Source organism: Trachemys scripta, chromosome 7 (genome assembly GCF_013100865.1).
Source record: "Trachemys scripta elegans isolate TJP31775 chromosome 7, CAS_Tse_1.0, whole genome shotgun sequence".
NCBI classification, from domain to species: Eukaryota; Metazoa; Chordata; order Testudines; family Emydidae; genus Trachemys; species Trachemys scripta.
Window position 1 is genome coordinate 117,724,567 of NC_048304.1, and position 16,323 is coordinate 117,740,889.

At 42.8% G+C, this 16,323-nt stretch overlaps 2 protein-coding genes across 3 annotated transcripts in view; one reads left to right on the forward strand and one right to left on the reverse strand.

Annotated features, from left to right (window-relative positions):
- The first annotated feature begins 3,689 nt into the window (after positions 1-3,689).
- BBIP1 (BBSome interacting protein 1) lies at positions 3,690-5,884 on the forward strand. Its single transcript, XM_034777871.1, has 2 exons — positions 3,690-3,881; positions 5,541-5,884. Exons 1-2 carry the CDS (start codon positions 3,836-3,838, stop codon positions 5,708-5,710), a joined length of 216 nt encoding a protein of 71 aa, XP_034633762.1. The 5' UTR covers positions 3,690-3,835; the 3' UTR covers positions 5,711-5,884.
- A 5,094-nt stretch (positions 5,885-10,978) lies between these two features.
- The window catches only part of PDCD4 (programmed cell death 4), a 29,764-nt gene continuing 24,419 nt past the window's right edge, over positions 10,979-16,323 (reverse strand). For both annotated transcript variants that reach the window (XM_034776037.1, XM_034776036.1), the window contains 4 exons: positions 15,963-16,070; positions 14,764-14,874; positions 13,590-13,729; positions 10,979-11,657 (listed from right to left, as the gene is read on the reverse strand). In XM_034776037.1, the coding sequence (XP_034631928.1) occupies positions 11,597-11,657; positions 13,590-13,729; positions 14,764-14,874; positions 15,963-16,070 (420 nt within the window). In that variant the 3' untranslated portion in view covers positions 10,979-11,596. The remainder of the gene's footprint in view (positions 11,658-13,589; positions 13,730-14,763; positions 14,875-15,962; positions 16,071-16,323) is intronic.

The following is a 16,323-nucleotide window of genomic DNA, read 5'->3' on the forward strand; positions in this document are numbered from 1 at the left end:
CACTTTGAAATCTTCAGACAGAAGGTGCAAACTAGCAATATATTAGTTCATACCTGTACCTCTTGCTCACTTTCTAGCCTTCCAATTCCTAATGGTTTAATATAATCTTCCTCCAAGTGTCACAAGGTGTTTTAAAATTAATTCTACTGGCAACTTCTGGAACCAATCACCAGTAACCACCCATACATCACCACAACTCTAAGGCTCAGCATTTTTAGAAGAGTGCCAAGTTGGCATTTGGCTAGCTGAGAAAATGGATTTAGCACATTGCCAGATCCCAGATCTCAATCAGTAAAATACTCTCAAGTAACAAATCAAGGTGACCATTGTTTCATATCATCGAGGAAAAATACTGACAAGAAAAACATTTTGGAAAGTAACTCCCTACATGACTGAGACGAGGTTTAGTTGCTGTAAATGCCAATACTTACATAATGCTAGACTACAAACAGCCATCTGCGATGAACAAGCAGCTAGAAAGACCTAGCCCAGGAATTCAAGTTAATGCTGCCTTGTATTTAATTAAACTTCCTGTCACTTTAAGGCTCTTTTTCACTGGCACAGGAATATGCACTGCTCCAGCGCTGCAGAATTTTCATTCACAATTGGCATCTTGCAAAACCTGAGCTGTACTTTACAATTTAATATTTACATAGTATAAGAATCTGATTATAAAGATTTTCTAGTTCATTTCTAACAGCTGGGCCATTTACCAACTTAAAAAATTAGTGCCAGTTAGACTTTCAGATTGCAAATTCATAAATTACACAAATCGTGTTAAATTTCCTCTTCTAAAATAGTCCCCAAACAAGGTAAATAAGGCCCTAATCCTGTTTTCCTCAAAATCATGGGAAAACTCCCACAGACTTCAAAGGATGAAGAGGCAGGCCCTGAAGTGAATGTGACAATTTTATAGCTTCATCAATATCAAGATTATGACTTGGGGATTTTGAAATTGGAAGAAGTGGATTACAATAGAAGATGGATCCACTTTTCCTTTCCCCTGGAACAAGGCAGAAAGCATTACAGTACCTTTGGCCAGCTCCACAACAAGCAGAAAGTAAAAGGCTTGTTCTTGCCCTCTGCAAGTTGCAATACTGGCATCAAATGTGACAAACAGACAAAAACGTCAAGTAAAGTGAAAGCTGTCTTAACTGACTACCTGAGGGACCATCTGATTCCTAGTATAGGTTGCCTTAAAGGAAAAAGAAAATTGTCCTTAATCAATGCTTGCAGGTGCTTTAAATAGCTATTGAAGAGATGGTGTTGCTTACTGGAAGTGGGATTCTTAGTACATGTTTCACTGTAATCCCACAAATGCATTAGAAATAGCAGCGAAGGATCATCCAATGTGCCAACAGCACAGCATCCAAGTCAGCAGAGGGAAACATGACCAAGTGAAATCAAAACCAGAAAGACAACTTATTATGGAAAAAATTATTTCCTCATTCTCTTTTGATCACTGAACAGTGCCGTGGTTTATAATTTCCACAAATCTTTGTCCATAGCTAATATACATCACTATGAAAAATGTTACCAGAATCTGCTGTTTCTTACTACATCTATAGGGGTCACGAATACTAGCTGCAGGTTGACAAATGTTAACTGTTCCTACATGTGAGCTTTTCCCTCTACAAATTACTGAAGTAAAGGACAGGGTGTACAGGCCATATAAACAATATCATTAGCAAAATCTAAAAATACAGTTCAGCTTGGAATTGAATTAGTACTTGATTACCATCCACATGCAGAGCCAGGAAGCTGAAACTGCATCTACTGACTTTTGTGTTAGCACATTTACTTCCAACTGCTCTTCAACGAAAGTTGCTACTAAATGATAAAGAATCTTCCAAAACACAGACAGGCCCTGCATGTATTTGAGTGATGAGAGGAATGCTGGCAAATCTGGTTTTGCTGGATTTGTGCTTTTAGCATTTAGAAATACCCCAGCCTTTGATTACATTTTAAATTAAATTTTACATTAAACAGTGGCGCCACTCATACTATAAGTTCTAGGACATCAGATTAAAACTTTGATCAGAATTTGAAATCCTGGAAAAACCACTAATGGGCAATATCTTGTTGATATTTTCAAACAAGTGTAGAGTGAACTTGATGTCAGTGAAAGGTAGGGTGACCAGACATCCCGATAAAATCGGGACTGTCTCGATATTTAGGCGTTTGTCCCGCATCCCGACCAATGTTTGGTCAGGACGCAATTTGTCCCGATATTTCGTAGCACTCCGCTTTTTTTTTTTTCTCCGCCAGCGACCCCTCCCCCACCCCTGCCATGTGTCCCGATATTTTCTTCCTCTCATCTGGTCACCCTAGTGAAAGCGGCTGGTTTGATGGCCCTGGAGAAGGAAATCCTGCGCTTGCAAGGTACTGAATACCCTCACCTCATGTTGATGTCAGTCGGAGTTGCAGCTCAGCACTTCTCAGGATTGGACAGTGGTAATATAGACTTCTCCACATTGCCCTACCAAAGACCATCAGTGCTGACAGGGAGAAACCAACTGTGGGCTGTCAAGTTCAAGTTCCCTGGCTCATTCAGTTTTCTCAGGCTGGCAACGAGGGGACAACTCGGGATAAGTATGGTGGGCAACTTCTGTACTGCAGAGCCCTGTCCCTTAGGAACTGGGCAGAGGCTCACCACCTCCTTTCATGTAGATGTCATTAAGCAAGCTGCCAAGTGATAACTTCTTAGAGCCTCCAACCTAGGCTGGGCTTCAACTAGAGATCTAAAGGCAAAGGTCTTTCTATCCCCTTAAGTGTTTTTCCAGAACATTCTAGAACCATGTCAAATAGGAAAGGTTGCCATCTGGCCAGTTTTTAACCTGTTTGGGCAGATTTTGTGGTGCCTGGATGGTTCCTGATGAAAAGATTTAATATGCTAGGTTTGGTTTTCACTTGGGACCAGCATTCCTCGTAAAAAGCAAACACACGCAGCTGTGCATCAAAATCTTTAACTGCCATATGCATCGCATGGCAGGGGGCAGGGCCAATACCTGGTCCCACGCTACATGCTGGGCCTTCAGCCTGCCGAAACTACAACAGACCCCAGGGTTAGGGGGGGCGGATGGACGGCTCCGGGGTGGGATCCCTCAAGGTGGATGGGTGGTTTTTCTGTTCTCAAAAGAGAAAAAGCCTTGCAGAGTCCGGAGTAGCTGGAAGCCAGGTAGGGAGACTGAAAACCAACGCAGGTCAGGTTGCACAGCTATGGGCGTGCTCCCTCCGAACCAGGCTGCTAAACACTCCCCAGTGAGGGCCACATGCCAGTAGCCTGGGGGCAAGGCTTCATTCGCAATAAAGCTGGGCAGACTGAGGCGGTATTAATTATGGAGGTGTGGCGTGCTGGGCTTGCCTCTCACCTCCACCAGCAACCCCACAGACTGTGCCCCCGGCATACACCAGGCCCAGGGCAGCACCAGGCTTCCCCCCACGTGCTGTAGAACCACCAACGCACCACAAGTCCCAGCATGCAGTGGGACTACAATTCCCAGCATGCAGTGCCCCCCACAAGAGACCAGGCTTCTCAACGACGACAGGGCCGCATGGAACAAGACAGCGCAGGGCATGGTGGGAGCGCTAGTATCGTGGGGGCACTGCGCATGCGTTCAGACCTCCAGCACAAGGAGGGTCGATGGGCAGCGCGCTTGCGTTTGCGCGCTGCTGGGGTGGGGAGATGGCGGTGGCGGTGACGATAGGACGCTGCGCGCGCGGTACGCGTGCCGTGCTGACGCACGGATACGGGCAGGTTGAAGGTTCCCTGCGGCCTGCCCGGGCCCTAGCAACGGGGGCCGGGCCGGGCTGGGAGCATCCGCTCGACGCCGCCATGCCTGAGGGCAAGTCCCTCTTCCGGGAGGTGCTGCCCAAGCAAGGTAAGGGCCGTGCCGTCTGCGCCCGGCCCGCAGCCCCCCACCGCCTCGTCTCCCCCCCCCGGGGCGCTGGGGTCACACCGCCGGCCAGCGAGGGGTCGGGGGGGGCACGTACCCCGACTTCTCGGCGGGCTGCTCCTGGAGCACTTAGCCCCGTGTTGCCCGCGCTAGCTCGATTCAGTTAGCACGGGTGTGCCAGGCCTTCCTCTCTGGGGTGGATGGACACCCCCTCCCCCCCGTGATAAGATCTTAGGAGTAGAGACGTGGCCTTGGTTTTCTCTTAAGCACCATGCACCGAGATTTATCAATCAGTGGGTAGTCACAGCAGGGGTTCTCCAACTGGGGATCAGGGTTATTAATGGGGGGTTGCGAATTGTCAGCCTCCCCCCCCCCCCAAAAAAAAAACCCTGCTTTGCCGCCAGCATTTATAATAGTGTTACATGTTTTTTAAAAAGGGGGGTTAATTTACAAGGCGGGGTTGCTCTCAGAGGCTTGCTGTGTAAAAAGGGGTCACCCCTACAAAAGTTTGAGAACCACTGCCTCTTACAGCAACTAGAACCTCTAGCAAACCAAAAGCCAGCTACTCCCGCACCTTCCTGATGAAGGCTATGGCTACAGTGGCGCTTTACGGCGCTGCAACTTTCTCGCTCAGGGGTGTGAAAAAACACCCCCCCTGAGCACAGCAAGTTTCAGTGCTGTAAAGCACCACTGTAAACAGTCCTAGCGCTGTAAACTAATCTCCTCGCGGAGGTGGAGTACCTGCAGCGCTGGGAGAGCTCTCAAAGCCACAGCCCTAGACAAGACCAATTAAGTGTGTGGACGCATATTCTCAATTAAAGCAGGAATCCTGTTTTTACTTTGATCACTCTTCCCCTAACCAGTCAGGGCATTTGAAAGCACATACATTCGTGTTTACAAACTATTGTAAGCTCTGACAGAAAACAGTAGAAAGGAAGCTCACATTATGATTACCGTTTTACTTACCTTCCCCATATCCCACCCCCATCTTAATCATAAAATGGTTTTCACAACTTCATTCTAATTGTTAGTTCTAACAATATAGTTTGAACGTTGGGATTGCAGGGCTGCTTTCAGACAGTAAAGCACTGAATTCTAGTAGCTGTGCTGGTAAAAATGTAGGCACTGAAAGGCAGGAAAGCTGTCACGTGAGGAAATAAGGCATTATATTACATTAGCAATCTGCTTGGCTACCATTGGAAAGCTGAGACTCCTAGTCATTAACTTGATTTTTTAGGAGATAAATAGGAGGAGCAATGATAGTCTAGATGTCTGTATTTTTTGCCCAGATCTGAATATATAAAAGTCCCAACCCTCAGCCATGTGACTTTCCAGTCCCTGAACAAATATTTTTTTTCCTGTGGTTCAAAATCAGACTATAGGTCCACTTCTGAAAAACAAGCTGGTTTCTTTATCAGTTGAGGATAATGACTTATGCTTTCGCAAACCTTTTCCCCAAAAGAACAGTATATTCTTCCTGAAAACGAATGCTATCTTGTCCAAAATTAAGTATGATCTTGTATATACACACTAGGTTTTCCAATGACACTTGGTGCTCTTATTTGAGATGTATTTATACTTGGTTGTAAAATTATGCCAATTATATGAAATTTACATATTCTTATTTTTCCTTCTACGCTTCAGGGCAGTTGTCAGTGGAGGATGTGGCTACCATGGTGTTATGTAAGCCAAAACTGTTGCCTTTAAAATCTGTTACCCTAGAAAAGCTAGAAAAAATGCAGCGAGCCGCACAGGAGACAATTCGCCAGCAAGAAGTGGCACAGAGGGAGCAGCAGCAACAAAGCCAACAATAGGGTGCATGATGGTTCACCCCCTCTAAGAAATATTTCACCTAAATATTGTACCTTTAGTTTGTGTATATTAATCTAGTGATGTTTGCTGTACAGAAATGGTAAAAGTCCATACTAAACTTTCTTAGCTCCTGTCTTCTTATATTATACATATAAATGTCTGTAGATTTTGCTTAAGATGAGTCTTTTGTTAGTATGCTTACTACTATCTTCTGTGTAGTTGCGGCTTTCAGCTTATCTCAGCTTGATTTCTTTTTTAAAAAGCTCCATAATTGTGCTGGCTTGAAAGAAAGGAGGAAAAAAAAAAAAAAAAGCCCCATGAAGTCTCAACATACTTAATTTTTTTTTTTCTGTAACCTATTCACTTTAGAGTGACTCCTCACTTAATGTTGTAGTTACGTTCCTGAAAAATGCAACTTTAAGTGAAACGATGTTAAACGAATCCAATTTTCCCATAAGATTTAATGTAAATGCGGGGGGTTAGGTTCCAAGGCAATTTGTTGGGGTCAGACAAAAGGCATTATATACTGTACAGTACTGTGCTGTGGTTGGGAAGTGCCCCTGGCTTACCCCACACAGGCACAGCCCACTGCAGGCAAGGGGGCTAGGAAGCACCTTCACAGCAGCAGCTTCCCCGGAGAAGAACAGGTGCTGACTTGGCCGGGGGATGCTCCAGGCCCACCTCTTCCCACCCCCACTGCACCTCCTCTCTGGAGCAGCTGCATCCCTGCTCCTCCTTCCCTCCCCCCCCCACCAAGTCCTAAGTGCTGCCAAACAGCTGTTTTGTGGTGGGGGAAGCACTGGGAGGGAGGGGGAGGAGGTGGAGAAGAGGAGCTTGTGCAATGCTCCCTTATAAAGTCGCTGCTCTTCCACAGAATCTTAAAGCAGTGGACAGAGCAGGCAGCCAAACGACGTTATAAGGGAGCATCGCACAACTTTAAATGAGTATGTTCCCTAATTGAGCAGCGACGTAACTTTGAAACAACGTTAAGTGGGAGGATGTTAAGTGAGGAGTTACTGTACTTTATTCATTACTGGAGGCTGCAGATGTTACACTTCTGAAATGTTACAAATCTTGCCTGGCCATTCTGGTCTACTATTATGTTAGAGCACAGCTCTGCTAGAGGTTAAGCAGTGCTTACTGTCTAAAGCACTACATAAGTGCTCTACAATCCACATGCTTACTGGCATAGTCTTGATTTATTGTGCCTGATGAGTATTGGATAAGGTTGATGGTCTAGAGNCCTCATTGGGCAGGAGGGACCTTTCACAACTTTTGCCCTACAACCACAATTTTTAATTTTACTTTAGATTTGCTTCTAATTTGTCAAAGATCTTAGTCTGTCATCTTCCCCCTATTAAATTAATACTAATAAACAACTAGGGTAATGTAATCATGCTTCTTACTCAAACCTCTTTCTGAACCATGGGACTAAGGTGCTGGGTCATTTGGTCAAATGGCTAACTGACGTATAGGAAGTTCATGGGCCAATATTGTCAATTTCACAGCCATAGGATTTGAAAATTGACAAATTTCACATTTTCAGATGTTTAAATCTGAAACTTCATGGTGGTGTAAGTGTGGGGTTCCTGACCCAAAAGGGAATTTTTCAGGGGGAGGGAGGTTTACAAACTTGTTGTAGTAGGGGCATGGGATTGCCACTCATTTCTGTGCTGCCTTCAGTGCTTTACAGTGTGGGGAGGAGGGCGTGCAGAGCTGTCTGCAGCAGTGAGAGATTCCCTGCGGGCTGCTTTGGGGAAGAGCAAGTCTTGGCCTGCCCCAGCCCTGCCCAGCAGCTAGGAGCCCCTTTTGCTGGGGCACTCCCAGCAGCACAGGGAAGATTGGTGCAACTCCACAAGCCTCCTCCAGCTACAGGAACCCCTGGGGCTGCTGCCCACTCCCAGAGGGTCCTGCAGCAGGGAGAGGCATCATCTCCTCCCACCCCCTAGAGTAGCTTTAGGGCTGTGCTCTCATACAGCTACTGCATGCAGGGCCAGCCACCCCCCTCAACAATCTTTACTAGTGTTAGGGTTCATCCAAGCACTAGTGTTTTTATAGCCCAGATTGATGACTATGGTTTTGAAGAGGGTTTCCATAAAAAGTTTTATTATAATCCCTCAACAACAAATCAGAGCTGCTCAAAAGAAATGTGCTCTCAGGTAGCTCAATCACTGACAAAGCAGAAGCAAGCAGAATTAGGCACCCTCCTCTTCTCAGATGCACTTGAAGAGGAAGGGAACTGGAGCCATCTATGTATACCCCAACCCCATACAAACATTCTGTCTTGCCCAACAATTCCTCAGCCCACAGGGTCTCCTTTCCCCTCTACTGCTTCCTGATCTGGGGAAGGAACCCAGTACTCCCCCTCCAGATTCACCTGTCCACTCAGTACTGTTCCTGGAGAAAAAGGGATCCCAGCAGCACAAGAGTGTGAGGACAGGAATGGGTCAAGACCAGTGCTGAGGGGAATAGAGGGCATTTCAGGTCTCACCCCCAAATATCCAACATCCATGCCACTTATTTGTACACCCCCCTCCCCTTTAAACCAGGTCCCCCACTGACTCCATGTCGGCTCCCTGCATCCTCTCCCTAGCTCAAGCAGTGTATTCCTTGCTTGTGCCCATTCCCAAATAGAGAGATGAGATTAGAACAGTTGATACACGGCCAGGGCATAGACCAACAAACAGCCAAGGCATTCTCTGAGTGGCAAAGGAGCCAGGGGTAGAACTTGTTAGTGGAACATGAGGATGCTGAAAAGTTATTTAAAAAAAAAAAGGGGGGGGGGGAAATCAACTACCCTTACAGATACTATAAAACACACACTGTAGAACAAAGTAACACCTTCACTTTTCAGAAGCAATATTTGGCTTTAGGTCAAATGTAGCAAAGAGAAGCCACCTCAGATTTGCAAAATGTTACCATCCCTTCAGCTTCGTCTCATAAGTATTCCTTTTTGAGACGTTGCCTTTGCTTACCCCTCACTAAGCCCTCAAGACCAGTCATGTATAGCACCAGGCTGCTGCCAGTCCTTATGCAGTGCTACTGGCAGCCTACAGAACTCACTGTTGCAATGAGGCATACTACCTACTATACATGTACCTCTCCTCATATCACAGTGACCGCTTTTGCCAGCCTGCTCCACTTAATCCTGCCATCATTCAATTCAGCTGCACTTAAACAGAGTGAATGCAGATAAACACTGCAATTCAAGTCAGTGGAATGTAACACAAACCATGGCCTAGTCTCTTATTCATTCTTCATGTCAACTTATTGTGGCACCATCCTTCCTGTCCTATTCCAGGGGCTACTAGCTCCAGGGGGCAGAGTTAAGGTTGTGTTGTAAGGGAGGTGTGCACCTTTACACTGTTTCCTGATTGCCAGAGTTCTAAATATAGCTGAAATCAACATGCTGGAAGTATATAAGGCACCACTGGGCAACCATATTCTAGATTAACAGATTTGGTGGTGGGGGAGCCATGTTGGTCCCAGGGTATTAGCAAGGCAAGGTGGGTGAGGCAATATAGTTTATTAAACTAACTTCTGTTGGTCAGAGAGAAGCTTTCAAGCTACACAGAGCTCTTCCTCAGGTCTGGAAAGGTACTCAGGATATCATAGCTAAATACAAGGTGGAACTGATAGAATATGCGCCAACTGCTTATGCTAAACTAAGGGACCATTCCAGGTGAAGTGGCCTGTTAACATCCCTGTAATCATAGGACAAAAAGTGGAGTTAGTAGGTTAGAGATTGTTGTAATAAGCCATAAATCCAGGGTCTTTGTTAAAACCAGGATTTTTAGTGTTTATCAAAATTATGAATTTAGACTCTCAGGCTCATCTTTTGAAAGTGTTGACATTCTGGCACCATAGGTTGATACTCCGCACTAAATAAAAATAAAAATGCCCCCAAACTTTTATTTATTTATTTATTAAAGAAAATTAACCTTCTCAGCATCCCCATGTTCCACCTTTCAAGATCCCTGGGTCCTACACATGCCTATCACAACATGTGGTGTACCTCATCCAGTGCACTAAATGCCCAATAATCACTATGTGGGTGAAACCAGACAATTACTGTAATCTTGAATGCTTACTTCACCCACCCAGTCTCTAACAGGTTTGGAGTAGTTAATACCAATACAGCTACTCATTCCATTACTCTGATAAAGGAACAGGTGTATACATCAATACAGGGGCCCTGGATAATGTTTACTAGAACTGCAGGCTGCTGCTTTACTTATTACAAAATGGCATACAATATCAGTTCTAGGATAAAACTGGTACAGTGTGTGCTTCATATTGAAGAGTACCTTCTGATTTGGAACACTTGCCCATTAATGGTCACACACACACCAGAATTTGTAATTATTATATTTGTTATATTTAGGATCAAGCACTGTATATGGGCAGTCACCTTTGTTTTCTATATGTAGACAATAGCATATACTGTTAATACCATCTAAACGTTTGAGCTTCCATTATACCCCTGTGAATCCATATTAGTATCTAATGCCAAGGGTTTGTTTGTTTGTTTGTTGGGCTTTTGTTTTTTTAAGATAAACCTTTTCTAAAACAATTTTAAAAGAAGCGGTGAAAGAGTAAATATAAATCTGGAGAGGCTACTAGCTTCAAAAGCCTGAATAAATAGGATGGCAGGAGCTTAAACAAGTTAATTTTGGAAACGCAAACATTATAACTAAGGTAATTACTTTCATGGTAGCAGGGCCAGCTCCAGGCACCCAAGCACATGCTTGGGGCGGCACCTGGTAAGGGGCGGCGGGGGGAGCGTGGCGCAGCATTCCGCGGGGGCGCTCTGGCGGCGCGGGGCTCAGCGCTCGGGGGGGGGGGGGGGGGCGGGGGGGCTCGGGGGGGGGGAGGGGGGTGGGGCCCGGGGGGGGGGGGGGGGGGGGGGGGGGGGAGGCGGCGCGGGGCGCTTTTTTTTGCTGCTTGGGGCAGCAAAAAAGTTAGAGTCGGCCCTGCATGGTAGCAAGTATGTACTGAAATTTTGTGGTTTAAAAAAAAAAAAAAAAAAAAAAAACACAATTGCACAGTTAACACTGAGGAAAAGATATGATTGCATAAATTGTACCCATTTTCAGGGAAGTCTTTGGTAAAATGTCCCTTTCAGTTTAGGTATTCATTAATCCTCTGCAAAATGCTATGCAAAAGGGTACTTTTTAGATATGTATTTTACTGGCACCTGGTTCAAAGATTATCTGCAGAGGACACAAAGAGCTTTCCAAAACTGCTTATATAAAAACAAAGAAAGAGGATAGCTTTACAAAAATTTATTTTGTAATACATTCTACAGAACTGTTCATTTTTTCCAGTTTTGTAGAGAAATAGATGTTCCAGACACCTTTTACTGCACTGGTCTTTAAGACCAATCAGTGCATTCCCCTGGAAAAGATGAATACGTCTTATGACCAAATCCATTTTTTAGATTCTTTAAAGAAATAACCATTTTTCCTCCCAAAGCACAGCATTTCAACAGCAGCAGCCCAAATGAGGTTACAGCAGTTTAACTTGACCCCTCTATAATAAAGCTTTGTATAAACCAGTGATTTTACTACAAAAACACTGTCCTTGAAGGAAAGGAGTGACAGTCAGACATCAATGCAGAACATGGAATGATTAGGTCATAAACATATGGCACTTACAAAAGGGTAGCTTATTTGAAGGCACCACCACTGAAATGTGGTTACTTGTTCTGTTCTACTATATGCCCTTCCTGAATATAAATTTACAAAACTATTTCAGAAATGATTTGTACCCAAAACAAGTGCTTTAAAAAATTATATATGAACTGTGCTAAGCAACTCTTACAATTTAGATAAAGAATATATTTTTTCCCTTTAAACATCTAAGGCTGCAAGAGTTGGTTTCTGTACTCAGTAGCTCTCTAGTTTAAGACGACCTCCATCTCCTTCACTTACAAAGCGCTTCCTTCCCCTGTAAGGAAAAACAAAATACAAGATTATAAATTTCACATTCGTGTCAATAGTCTTTCTTTATTTACTATAGCTTAGAGTGATCCCCTGCACCACTTCACAGGTCCTGGGAGTAACATGGTGATCAGCACTATTACCTGTCAAATTCTTGATCATCTGAAAAGGCCACATAATCAATCTGAATATTCTACACAGAACACTGTATTTATACTAGGCTTTTCAAAACTTGACTCTCAAGTTTCTTAACAGGCATAATACTTCTTTCTCCCTTTCTTAGAACTCCTTATAGTGTTAGAACCTGAGAAAGGTGCTAGCTTGACAGCCAAGATAGTGCAGCTCTATTTAGCCAAAGAGCAGGAATAGTACAAAGTCATGCAAAGCATCCTTCCCTATGCTGCCTTGTCATTGGGCCTCAAACCCAAGTGGGAGGAATAATCTCTAGGACAGAAAGTTATAATCCTTTGCACATTTTATAGGGCCTTCCAATTACAAAGCTCAAAAGTGCTTTGCAAACATTAATCTGGGGAGATGAGAGGTTTAATTAAAGGTTACAAAAACTTAATTTTGATAGTGCTTCTACATACAGTCACTAGAACTGAAGTATAATGGAGCTTTAATTTTAAATGATGTAAAAAAAAAAAAATATACCAGGGAATGTGTCAGTATAAAACTGAATGGATTTGATTCCTCAAAGAACAGAACAAGGGACAATTTTAAGTCCCTAGTTTATGGATGTTGGCTCTCTCTGGGATACGAATAAACTCATTAAAATTTTACAAACTGACTTTATTGCCATCAGGAAGATAATTTCTATATGAGAAACCTAATTTTCAGCAGATCAAATAAAAAAGGACCTTTAAAAAATATAGTATCTAACCTAACCCATAGTAACAATGCCTTGTGAATAGGCAGAATAAATTTGCAAAACTCACTTTTTTTAAAAAGTGAAAGAGGAGTACAGTGTTAAGAGCTCAATGCCCCAGAGCTCAAGAAATAAAGGCACTGGGCCACCTACTGAACAATGAGGATAAAACAAAATATCGAATAGCTGCTCATTACATGAGCATTATCTATTTTATGTCTTAACTGAGGCAGGTCTCCTTGCCCAGCCAGTTCCAGTTCCTCCAACTCCCAGCTTCTCATCTGATCAGTCTCTCCCTACAACCCTAGCCTCCAGTTGCTGCCCCTCCTTCATATTACTCATCCCTGACCTCCCTCCCCAGTTCGTAACCCAATCTCAGTGTCATCATTCCCCACCCCACCCCCAATTCCTTGTCCAAATCTCTTCACACAGCTATTTCCAGTTCTCCCTGCTATCCCATCTGTATTCAAAAATCAGGCAACTTCATCCTCCATGCTACCCAAAGGGGGTCTCCTTGAGAACACAGTTGAGATGGTCTCCCTGCTCTCAGTTTAGGTATGGCCTGCAGCAGGCTGGAGCTGCAATTACAGGGAAAGTCCTGGAGTGGCGGATGCCAAGTGCAGATGGAATCTTTGGGGAATGTAGCTGTTAAAATCTAAAACATATAAGAGCATGAGTTTTCAAAGGCTTATAAATTGACCAAATTTGGGCAGATTTTCATAGGGATAGTGAAAGACACATCCCTGACACAGCAGCCACCTCCTGCCAAATTTCAAATTCCTGGTCCAAAGCATGGGCACTCTAGAGCTTTCCAAAGAAAAAGTTGGCATGATTTTTTAACATTGACCAAACAACGTATTATTTCCTAGGTTCATTCTCAGCAACTGCTCTACCCTTTTGGCTGATATTTTCCAAAAGAAGTCAGCCTCAGGCAGACACCCAGCATGGAAAGTTTCAGTCTAAATGCTTAAAGTTTGGCAAAGTTCTAAGCCACTGAAGACAGGGTCTTATAATGGGAAATGTCAGGCAAACTTAGTATACCAGCTCTGTTTATAATTATATGAAAAGTACCTTGAAGGACAGAGGTCTCTCAGTGGTTTGGAAATGATTCCGGCCTGAAAGCATTCCTCTACAAACCGCTCAAGCACAGAGTACGAATGTGGCACATCCAGGTTAATATCTGGGATTTCACGGTAAACTCGTTCATAACCCTGCAATATCAGAATTAGGGTAATGAACTCACATTTTTCTACAAGAAAGGGTTACCCTTTTATACTCTCTGAGGGGATTATAATAATCCAAGTAATTTATTAATTTTTAAAAAGTATTAAAAATAATTTCAAGGAATCTACACCACCTCAGCGGCAAGTTAGCACCACACTATAGAACACAGTATTACCTAGGTAGATGAACTAAATTTTAAGATTCCCCAAAATCAGAGGACCTGTCTGTGACCAGGCTAACCTGCCTGTACAGCATAGTCTCATGGGTAGTAACATCAGAGAGGGAGCAGTTTCTGGAGTTTTACCATTCCTCCAATCATTAAGCATCTCCCTAACACACCAGCTCGGACAGCTGAATAGTCTGTGCCCAACACAAAATCACTTCCCCCCAGAGCAAGGGAAACGGAGTAGACGGTAGGGAGGAGATGGAAACTTAGATTGTGAATGTGTCACAGAGTGGTTCCCAGTGTGTGGGACAACACAACTATATGCGGTCACTTGTTCAGGGCTTATGGCAGAACTACAATTCAGTTCAGATATAGCTAAATGATTTTGTTTTTATACTCCAAGTAATTTTTTTTTAAATCAAGTAAGTCTAAATAAGGCTACTTCAGTAAGAATGGCTGGTCAAGATCTATAGAAACATTTTATATTGCAACATTATGAAAGATTTAAATTTTTAGTAATTAAACCACATAATTCAGTAAGACACCTCAACGTTTCCTTGTTATTAGAACATATTTTAAATTATTCTCAACTCTGCAGCTCCACAAGACAACACTGTTGAAGTTCGTTTGTACCCCCTTGGTACACAACATTTATTGCTCTATCTTGGAAACATCAGCTATTGCCTATTTGTACAAGTCACCGGAGGGCCAACAGAACCACAGCAGTACCATTGATAACAATGGATCACCATCTATAGTTTAAGAGAAGGTGTAAAACAGGAATGACGTTTGAAAACACACAACAATTTTTTTGTGAATTACTATTCCAATTATATTTTGGAAAAATACACTTACTCTTTTCATTTGGTCCAGAGTAATGACAGTAGACGTCCAGAGGGATTTCAACAAATCAAGCATCATTTTAAAGGTTGTTTCTCCAGTCGATTCTAAAACCATCACAATTGCCTAAAATAAAGCAAGAGGAAGTGTTTAACTAAAAGTACATTTTACAAGAAATGAAAAGTGAATGCCGCAAACAGAGTTGTAAAATTTCCACATGGAGAAATGTGTATTTATCACATGCGCCTTCAATGCTAGTATACTACAATATAACAACAAAGCAGGTGGTGGAAAAATTATTTGGGTAAGGATACGAAGCATGAAAACAAGGAAGAGGTTACCATAGGTATACAGACCACCAGGCAAGAGGAGAGAGAGAACAAAAGCTTTCTGGACTATTTCTAGAGGTACTCTAAATCACATGACCCTGTACTCAGGCATCAGTTAGCAGCAGTGTGGATGGCTCTACTTTCTGATGTCATGTATTTGCATCAGACAGACACCACAATGGAGAATTAAAATTTACACACATTTGAAGGGTGTAAAACACCAAGACAAACGAGCTTCTTGAGAATGAAGGAGCAACTTTATAAAAAGGGAAACATTTGGTTCAATATCAGCAAAAATGTACTGACAGAAGGCAGTATTAGACTGTGGAATAGTCTCTCCTCCCTCTCTCAGGGCATTTAAAAATAGATTAGACAAAATATTAGGAAGTATACTACAGGGAGCAATCCTCCACTAGTGAAGGATTGACTGTATAACCTAACAGAAGTGGTAAAGACCTATTAAAAGAGCAATCTATCTGCTTGAAACCTGCTGTAATAAATAGCTCACAGCACTACCAACAAGAAAATCTAGGTTTAACGAAACTACAAAACTGGAGCATGGGATTTTTCTTGCCATTATTCCACAGCAGACAACTGAAATGGCTCTTTCAGTACAAAATATCCTGTAACTGCCCCATTCATGTAATAAATACAGTTTAATTCTACATCTTCCTGAAGACACCAACAGTTTACCCAAGCACAAGTAGCATGCACTGTACTTAGAGAATTTAGACATCTGATACCATTAATATTTAGGAGCTGAACTTCAGAGTTCAGTTACATTACTTGCATGTCCACACTGAAATAAAACCTAGAATCTGCTCATATTTATCCACAATTTAAAAAAAAGTTACAAAAATAAAAGGAGTCTGATTTCTGTCTTACTTCATATACAAGTTCATGGTGAAAATGAGGCACTTCTAGTTCCTGAAGGCAACGCTCAGCTTCTGATACATCTCCAGAAAGTAGGTACTCCTTCAGCAACATATCAATCTATTGGATTTGTTTAAAAAAAAAAAAAATACTAGGTATAGTTTAAAATCTTAGCATTAATCTGATAAATCCCCTACTCAGCCGCGCAACAAACTAGTGACATGCATTTTAAAAAAAATTTGTATCCCGAACTGCAACTAGTATTTTAATAAACACACATCTTAAATTGAGAAGTTATGTCTAACTATACAGATAGTATGAAACTGAACACTTATCCAGACACCATTTCAAAACATGCAGTGTCTGCACACAT

What these genes read in the sequence shown, in the direction of transcription:
- BBIP1 (XM_034777871.1), top strand. Translation starts at nt 3,836, where the DNA reads ATGCCTGAGGGCAAGTCCCTCTTCCGGGAGGTGCTGCCCAAGCAAG. An exon ending in GGAGGTGCTGCCCAAGCAAG is followed by an intron (nt 3,882 to 5,540) that starts GTAAGGGCCGTG and finishes TCTACGCTTCAG; the next exon opens with GGCAGTTGTCAGTGGAGGAT.